The sequence below is a fragment of the Micromys minutus genome (assembly GCF_963924665.1).
Source record: "Micromys minutus genome assembly, chromosome: 5".
NCBI lineage: Eukaryota > Metazoa > Chordata > Mammalia > Rodentia > Muridae > Micromys > Micromys minutus.
Genome location: NC_137974.1, coordinates 63144961 through 63154736, shown reverse-complemented (window position 1 = coordinate 63154736; position 9776 = coordinate 63144961). Strand labels below are relative to the sequence as shown.

The following is a 9776-nucleotide window of genomic DNA, read 5'->3' as shown; positions in this document are numbered from 1 at the left end:
ATCATTAGGTTTACTAAGTACTTTTTCTTATTTAGAAAAAAACGTTAGCAGCAAACTAATTATAAACGAGTTATAGTTACATAATGATGTTCTGTGAATTTGGGTCATTTTTTGCCATTTAACATTCTGACAGCCTTCACCCCATCTGTCTCCAAAAGCCGACTGTTCGTTGTCTTCCACGTTCAGAGAGATACGAGGTTGAAGTAACGACAACACATTCAAGTTACTCAGCTTACTTCTTTAATAGTTGACATGAGAATGTTTCCTCCCTAGGAAGGACTGTGTGGAATCCTGATGAGATCTCGAAAAGAGTAACAAATGCAGGACAAGATTGAGATGTGTCGATGTGCTACTGACTGCTCACTGATAGTTCTTTACCTGGATCTTCATACGGAGTAGACGTTAACCAACGTTGAAATGAAGGTTAGGTTGAGATGTAAAAACAGAAGGCTAGGTTGAGATGTAAAAACACTCAGTTGGTTCTAGCGCTGCCCGCAGAAAACAGGCAGCAAGTGAATTATGATAATTACATGTTGCTGAGGGCCTCTACCCCTGGAAGGGTTTTACCTTCCAAAAGCTCAAGACTTGCCCCACCTCCTGTGCTCACGTGACTAACCTTGTCTTCAGTGTCCCATTTGGCACAGCACGTAGCAGTATCTCCACCTCCTATAATGGTGATACAGCCATTGGAGGTGGCCTTTACAACTTCATCCATGAGGGCTTTGGTTCCCTTAGCAAAGGCATCCCATTCAAACACCCCCATAGGTCCATTCCAAACGATCAACTTCGCTTGGGCCACAATTTGAGCATGGTTTTTAATGCTCTCAGGGCCGCAGTCCAAACCCATCCAGCCAGATGGTATACCAGATTCTATAGTGGCTTGTCCAACTTTAGCATGCTCATCAAACTTGTCGCCAGTGACAAAGTCAACAGGAAAGGTTATCTTTACGCCATTCTTTGCTGCTTTGTCCATGATCTCTTTGACAATCTTGGCTCCCTCTTCATCAAACAAGGAAGCACCAATTTGCATGTTATTGAGTTCTTTCAGGAAGGTGTAAGCCATCCCACCACCAATAATCATGAAATTCACTTTGTCTAACATATTTTTGATGAGTTGGATCTTGTCTGACACTTTGGCTCCACCAAGGATAGCTAGGAAGGGCCTCTCTGGGCTTTCTAAGACCTTGGAAAAGTAATCTAGTTCTTTCTTCATGAGGAACCCAGATGCCTTCTGGGGCAAATTTACTCCCACCATGGAACTGTGAGCCCGATGAGCAGTGCCAAACGCATCGTTGACGTAGATATCACCGAGTTTGGACAGTGATTCTCGGAAAGCTTCTACTTTAGCAGGATCAGCGTTAATCTTTTTTCCAGAAGAATCTTTACCCTTACCTTCTTCCTCCACATGAAAGCGCAGGTTCTCCAGCAGAATGACAGATCCATTGCCTGGGTTGGCACAGGCTTTCTCTATTTCAGAGCCCACACAGTCCTTCAAGAATGTAACGTCCTTGTTCAGCAGGGACTTGAGCTCATTAGCAACAGGCTCTAATGAGAATTTGTCTGGCATGGGGACACCGTCAGGCCGGCCGAGGTGACTCATGAGAACTACAGACTTGGCTCCATTATCCAGACAGTGTTTGATGCTTGGGATGGCAGCCTTGATTCTCTGGTTGTTTGTAATTTGGTTATCCTTCATGGGAACGTTGAAGTCTACTCTCATGATGACTCTTTTGTCCTTAACATCCACTTTGTCCAGAGTCAACTTACTGGAAAGAGACATTTTGATGGTATGCTGAACCACCGGCGTGGCGGTGATTTTTAACGCTGAAGTCTTGGCCCCGCCTTTCTTTGTGAGTTCAACGTCTCCTGAACAATAGTCATTGGTAGACTTTGAAAGAAAATCTAGCCCTGTGATTGGTCCTACCTTCTGTCTATCTTGAATTGAAAAGCTTCACCAGGTACAGACTCAAACTGCCATCCTAGAATACTAAACAGTAGAAGAGAGGGATCTTGGGGCTAGAGTTGGGAAATTAGAAAGCCTTCAAAGAAGAAGATCAGATTGTTTTTCTTTTTCTTTTGTTTTTCCATAACCTCTTTCAAATTGATTAGAAAATAAAAACCATAGCCAGTCATGAAAGTACAAAAAAAATTACATAAAGAAAAATTACACAATTCTCCACATCCAATCTCTAAATATACTGTTTAAAATCTTTCACGGTTCAAATAATGAATATTTGAAAGGAAAGTGCTGTTTTATTTTTATTAGTAGTACAAGGCAGCATAATAAATGTCTTTTATCCTAGATAGACAGTTCTGCTGAGGTCATGGACTGCCGTTAGAATTTGTGATATACTCTAGTGTTCTTTGTGGGGATCATATATTTTTGTTACCTTAGTTTGTTATTTTATTTTGTTCATCTAGCTTCGATCTGTCTGTCTGTCTGTCCGACCGTCCGTCCATCCATCCATCCATCCATCCATCCATCCATCCATCCATCTATCTCTATCTATCTATCTATCTATCTATCTATCTATCTATCTATCTATCTATCTATCTATCTATTTTTAGACTTCAGTGAGATAAAGCTTGCTGGCTTCTGCAGGAGAATAGCCAGGAGTCCTAGTAGAGAGAACATCACGGTTCTTCCAGATTCAGAAGGTATGTCATTGTGCCTCTTTATTTTCTTAGCTTCTGCTTTGTTTTTCTTCCTCCTCGTATAATTTAGAAATAAAATATAAAATAATATATAATCCTTGAGTTGAAGTCTTTTACAGGAAATGAAAATAAATAAGAAAAATTTAAAAACCCACTATAAGGCTGGTTTAATGGTGAAACTGGTCCAATAACTTTCTAGGTCTGTTTTTTTTTTTGTTCAGGATTGCTTAGGCTGTCTAGGACCTTGAGAGTCACCACGTGAAATTTTGGAGGTTCGTTGTTCTGTGTTTATGATATTTTATAAATTTTTATTGCAATGACATGGGATATATAGGATTATCACAATATCAATTATACAGGTCTGCGAAGGTGAAGAGTATGTTCATATTTTAATGTGCTGCCCAAATCTTTTAGTTTTCATTATTGAGGCATTTTATTTTCTTAATTTTATCCTAGTTTTTATTTATTTGTTTATTTATTTATTTATTTTTAAGCTATTGTGAATACCAATGTTCCCATATCTCTCAGCCTGTTGTTACCGCTGTATATAGAATGCGTACTAATATTTGTAAGGTAATTTTGTTTTCTGTTTTGCAAAAGTGTTGATAATCGGCCATTTTTTTCTATTTGAATTTATGGCATCAACATATAATATGTCACTAAAAAATAGTGATATTTTGACCTCCTTTCCTATCTGTATGCTTTTAGTTTTCTTCTAATTTTATTTCCACAAAATACTGTAAAGATCTGAGGAAAATGTAAAGCTCTGTAGTGTTCCTGATGTAATGAAATAACTAGATTTTTCTCCACATTAGGATAGCATCAGATTTGGGTTTGTTATATTGTACATTCTCTCCTGTCCTAGTCTGTCTAGGACTTTTATAATGAAGCCTTGCTTGATATTGTCAAAGTTCCTTTTTTGCATAAGATTGAGAAGATAAAGTTATATTTGTTTTTTTAGTAGTTTATACATTAATTGATTTAAGTGTATTTAATCAATCTACATCTCCTGAATAAAACCAAATTAATCCATGTCAATGACCTATTTGATATGTGACCATATTCATCCTATAATGAAAGTATTTATTGTAATCATCAGGAATACTGCCCTCAATAAGAACAATAACAACAATAATAGTAGTAATAGTAATTAGTGTTATTCTTATTTATTTTAATAATTATTATTTTATCTATTTTGCTATATCATATATTATGCACTGTGTATCATGCACTATATATTTTATTTTTTTATTTTTTTGGGTATGAATTATTTTATTTTATTTTATTATTTTTTTATTAAATTTTATTTTAAAAAACAGATAAAGGAAAAAACTTTTAAACATTTTTGCATAAAGGTATACAAATACAATTGTGTCAGTGCTTGGCTTTTTTTTTTTTTTTTAAGGTTTGATACTTTGCATTAAGGTCTTACTATTTACAATGAGCAAAAAGTACATGTAAAACAGGGTGTAACCCGAAATTTGTCAGTGTGTACTTGGTGTGTAAGGATTGAGCATGAAGTTTTTCTTCTTTCTTTTTGTCTTGAACTTCACACAGTCTGCGTGTTGTTTCTGGGGCAGTCTGAGCCTCTGGGGTTAGCATCCCACTATCAGTGACTGCATGTTATGTATGTTCTTTTGTGACTGGGTTATCTCACTCAGGATGATATTTATTAGATGCAACCATTTTCTTAAGAATTTGGTTAGGTCATTGTTTCTGATGGCTGAGTAGTATTCCATTGTGTAAATGTACCACAATTTTTGTATCCATTCATCTACAGAAGGACATCTGGGTTATTTCCAGCTTCTGGCTGTTATAAATAGAACTGCTATGAACATTGTGGTGCATGTAACTTTATTGTATATTAAAGTGTCTCTGGTGTATATGCTCAGTGGAATAACTGGGTCTTCACATAGTACTATGTCCAATTTTCTGAGGTATCGCCAGACTGATTTCCAAAGTGGTTGTATCAGTTTACAACCCCACCAACAGTGGAGAAGGGTTACTCTTTCTCCACAACCTAACCAGCATCTGCTGTCATCTGAGTTTTGGATCTCGGCCAATCTGACTGGTGTGAGGTGGAATCTCAGGGTTGTTTTGATTTGCATTTCCCTGATGGTTAAGGATGTCAAGCACTTCTTAGATGTTTCTCAGCCATTCGATATTCCTCAATTGAGAACGTTTTGTTTAGCTCTGTACCCCATTTTTTAATAGGGTTGTTTGATTCTCTGGTGTCTAGCTTTTTGAGTTCTTTGTATACATTGATTATTAGGCCTCTATCTGATGTAGAGTTGGTAAAGATCTTTTCCCATTCTGTTGGCAGCCATTTTGATTTCTTGACAATGTCCTTAGCCTTACATAAACTTTGCAATCTCATTATGTCCCATTTGTTAATCTTTGACCTTAGAGCTTGAGCCATTGGAGTTTTGTTCAAAATATTTTCTCCTGTTCCTATGTGTTCTAAGGTTTTTCCTGCTTTCACATCTAATAGTTTCAGTATATCTGGTTTAATGTGGAGATCTTTGATGCACTTACACTTGAGTTTTGTACAAGGAGATAAGAAAGGGTCTATTTTCATTCTTTTGCATGCTGAGTGCCAGTTGGAGTAGCACCATTTGTTGAATAGGCTGTCCATTTTCCATTGAATGTTACAGTTCCTTTGTCAAAAATCAGGTGAGGGCTCATTTCTGGATCTTCTATTCTATTCCATTGATACAGGTGCCTATCTCTGTACCAGTACCATGCAGTTTTCAGCACAATTGCCTTGTAATATAGCTTGAGGTCAGGGATAGTGATTCCTGCAGATGTTCTCTTGTTGTTGAGGATGGATTTCTCTATTCTAGGTCTTTTGTTATTCCAGATGAAATTTCACATTGATCTTTCCAACTCAATGAAGAACTGGGTTGGAATTTTGATGGGGATTGCATTGAATATGTAGATTGCTTTTGGTAGGATGGCCATTTTAAAATGTTGATCATTCCAATCCATGACAATGGGAGACCTTTCCATTTTTGAGATCTTCCTCGATTTCCTTCTTTAGAGTTTTGAAGTTCTTGTCATACAGGTCCTTCACTTGCTTAGTTAGAGACACAACAAGGTATTTCATAGTTTTTGTGACTGTTGTGAAGGGTATCTTTTCCCTAATTTCTTTCTCCACATGTTTGTCCTTTGAGTATAGAAAGTCTACTGATTTGTTTGAGTTTATTTTTTATTCAGCCACTTTACTGAACTTGTTTATCAGCTTTAGAAATTTTCTGGTGGAATTATTGGGGTCACTTAAGTACACTATCATGTCATCTGCAAAGAGTGATGTTTTACCTCTTCCTTTCCGATTTGTATCCCCTTGATCTCCTTTTGCTGTATAATTGCTCCAGCCAGGACTTCTAATACTATGTTGAATAAGAAGGTGGAGATTGGGCAACTTTGTCAAGTCTCTGATTTTAGTGGAATTGCTTCAAGTTTCCCACAAGTTTGATGTTGGCTGTTGGTTTGCTGTATATTACTTTTATTGTATTTAGGTATGGACTTTGGATACCTGTTCTTTGGATTCCAGGACTTTGAACATGAAGGGGTGTTGAATTTTGTCAAATGCTTTCTCAGCATCTAGTGAGATGACCATGTGATTTTGTTCTTTGAGTTTGTTTATATGGTGGATTATATTGATGGATTTCCTCATATTAAACCATCCCTGTATCCCAGGGATGAAGCCTACTTTGTCATGGTGAATGATTGTTTTGATTGGTTCCTGGATTCGGTTTTCAAGTATTTTGCTGAGTATTTTTGCATCAATGTTAATAATTGAGTTTAGTCTGATGTTCTCTCTCCTTGTACGTCTTTGTGTGGTTTAGGAACGAGGGTTATTGTAGCCTCAAAAAATGAGTTATGTAGTATTTCAACTAATTCTATCTTGTGGAATAGTTCGGAAAGTATTGGTGTTATGTCTGCAATAAATGTCTGATAAAATTCTGCACTGAACCTGTCTGGACCTGGGCTATTTTTGGTTGGTGTCTTTTAAGAACATCTTCTATTTCTTTATGTGTTATGGCATTATTTATATGGTTTACTTGGTCCTTGTTTAACTTTAGGGTCTTGTATCTGTCTAGCAATTCATCCATTTCCTCCAGATTTTCCAACTTTGTGTACTATAGGTTTTTCTAGTAGGATCTGATGATTTCTATAATTTCCTCAGTTTCAGTTGTTATGTCTCCACTTTCCTTTCTGATTTTATTTATTTGGATACTTTCTCTTTGCCCTCTAGTTAGTATGGCTAGGAGTTAACCAATCTTGTTGATTTTCTCAAAGAACCAGCTCTTGGTTTTGTTGATTCTTTCAATCGTTCTTTTTGTTTCTATTTGGTCTATTTCTGCCCGAATTTTGATTATTTTTTGCCATTTATCAGTTTTGGGTGTATCTGCTTCCTTTTGTTCTAGGGCTTTTAGCTGTTCTGTCATGTTCCTGAAGTATGCTCTCTCCAGTATCTTTTTGGAAGCGCTTAGGGCTATGAGTTTTCCTCTCAGTACTGCTTTCATTGCATCCCATAGGATTGGGTATGTTGTGTTTTCGTTTTCGTTGAATTTAAGAAAATCCTTACTTTCTTTCTTTATTTCTTCTTTGACCCTGCTATCATTTAACAGAGCTTTGTTTAGTTTCCATGTGTATGTGGGCTTTTTGTTGTCTTTGTTCTTGTTAAAGACCAGCCGTAGACCATGGTGATCTGAAAGGATCGATGGGAGTATTTCAATCTTCTTATATCTATTAAGGCTCATTTTGTGATCAATTATGTGGTCAATTTTTGAAAAGATTCTGTGAGGTGCTGAGAGGAAGGTGTATTCTTTTGTTTTAGGATATGTTCTGTAGATATCTATTAATTCCATTTGGTTCATAGTCTCTGCTAGTTTTACAGTGTCCTTATTCAGTTTCTGTTTCCATGATCTGTCCATTGGAGAGAGTGGGGTATTAAAGTCTCCCACTATGACTGTGTGAGGTGAAAGGTAGTTTTTGAACTTTAGTAGGGTTTCTTTTATGAATGTGGGTGCTATTGTATTTGGAGCACATATGCAAAGATTGAGAGTTCCTCCTGACAGGTTTCCCCGGTATTGAGTAAAAAGTGTCCTTCCTTGTCTTTTTTGATAACTTTTGGCTAGAAACTTACTTTATTCGATATTAGAATAGCCACTCCAGCTTGCTTCTTGGGGCTGTTTGCTTGGAAGTTTTCTTTCCACCCTTTTACTCTGAGATAGTGTCTGTCTTTGTCTCTGAGATGAGTTTCCTGTATGCAGCAAAATGCTGGATTTTGTTTATGTATCCAGTCTAATAGCCTATGTCTCTTTATTGGGGAGTTGAGTCCATTTATGTTAATAGATATCAAGAAATAGTGGTTTCTGTTTCCTGCTGTTATTGCTTTTGTAGGTTGAGTTGTGTCTGTGTCTTTTCCTTCTTTTGGTTTTCTTGCTAGGAGTTTTCTTGTTTTTACTATGATGTAGTTCCCCTCATTGTATTGGGTTTTCCACCTATAATTCATTATAATGCTGGGTATTTTGTCAGATACTGTGTAAATTTAGATTTGTCTTGAAATATCTTCATTTCTCCTTCTATGGTGATTGATAGTTTTGCTGGTTATAGCAGCTTGGGCTGGTACTTGTGCTCTCTTAGGGTGTGCATGATATCTGTCCAGGCTCTTCTAGCTTTCATAGTCTCTGTTGAGAAATTGTGTGTGATTCTGATTGGTCTGCTTTATATGTTACCTGACCTTTTTCCCTTACTGCTTTCAGTATTCTTTCTTTGCTTTGGATACTTGGTGTTTTGACTATTATGTGTTGGGAGAAATTTCTTTTCTGGTCCAACCTATTTGGAGTTCTGTAGGCTCATTTAAACTCGTGGTAATCTCATTCTTAAGGGTAGGGAAGTTTTCTTCTACAATTTTGTTGAAGATATTTACTTTGCCTCTTAGTTGATACTCTTCTCCCTCTTCTATTCCTATTATCCTTAGGTTCGGTCTTCTCATTGTGTCCTGGATCTCCTGGACCTTTTAGGTTAGGAGCTTTTTGTTTTTTGCATCTTCTCTGGCTGTTTTGTCTATGTTTACAATTTTTACTTCTGCCGCCGAGATTCTCTCTTCCATCTCTTGTAGTCTACTGGAAATGCTTGCTTCTGTAACTCCTGATTTCTTTTTTAGGTGTTCTTCCTCTAGGGTTATCTCTTTTAGTGTTTTTTTTTTTTATTGTGTCAATTTCTGTTTTAAATTACCTCTTCCATTCCTTCATCTCTTTGGTTCTGTTTTCCTCTAGTTCTTTGAGTTCTTTGAGTGTTTTTCATGTTTCCTCTTTAAAAGCTTCTGATTCTTTTTCCTTTTCCTCCCGTCTTGTTTAAGTAACTCTATCAGTGCCTTGAGGTATGATTTTATGTCTGAGTCTTTTTTTTTTTTGGAGTGTTTGGCATTCCAGTGTTTGCTGTTATGAGAGAGCTGGGTAATGGTGGTGCCACGTTGTCTTGGTTTCCTTGGGATATACGCTTTTGCTTTCCTCTTGCCATCTTGTTTTCAGTGATATGTTCTTGCCTTTCCCTTTTATCTGGTCTGTGTCTCTGGATCTCCACTGGTCAGGGTGGCAGGTGGGCCAAGTCCTGTTCTGTACCCCAAATTTGCTGGGTAGAAACAGAGGTTTCAATGCTGTGTTCCTGGTCCCTGGATCAGGCAGTGCAGGGGCGCGCTTTCCATGCGCACTCGGGAGAGATCTCTCTGCTCCCTGGCTGCCCAGATCTCCTTCTCACCGGTCTTTAAACCTTTGGGAACTGCTTTTCCAGGTGGCAGATGGGCCGAGCCCTGTTCTGAGCCCCAAAGCCGCTGGTGGGAACAGAGGTCCCAAGGCTGTGTTCCTGGTCCCTGTATCAGGCAGGGTAGGGTCCCACTTTCCGTGCGCACTGGGCAGAGATCTCTCTGCTCCCTATCTGCCCAGATCCCATACTCACCAGTCTTTAAACTTTTGGGAACTGCTGGTCCAGGTGGCGGATGTGCGAGTCCTTTTCTGTGCCCCAAAGCAGCTGGTGGGAACAGAGGTCTCAACGCTATGTTCCTGGTCCGTGGATCAGGCAGGACAGGGGCCCGCTTTCCATGCACATTGGGC

General features: G+C 38.0%; 1 protein-coding gene across 1 annotated transcript; it reads right to left on the bottom strand.

Annotated features, from left to right (window-relative positions):
• Positions 1-526: 526 nt before the first annotated feature.
• On the bottom strand, positions 527-1780 carry PGK2 (phosphoglycerate kinase 2; the record flags this gene model as incomplete). Its single annotated transcript, XM_080917343.1, has 1 exon — positions 527-1780. The coding sequence occupies one exon, from the start codon at positions 1778-1780 to the stop codon at positions 527-529; it is 1254 nt and encodes a 417-aa protein (XP_080773469.1).
• Between the last annotated feature and the right edge of the window lie 7996 nt (positions 1781-9776).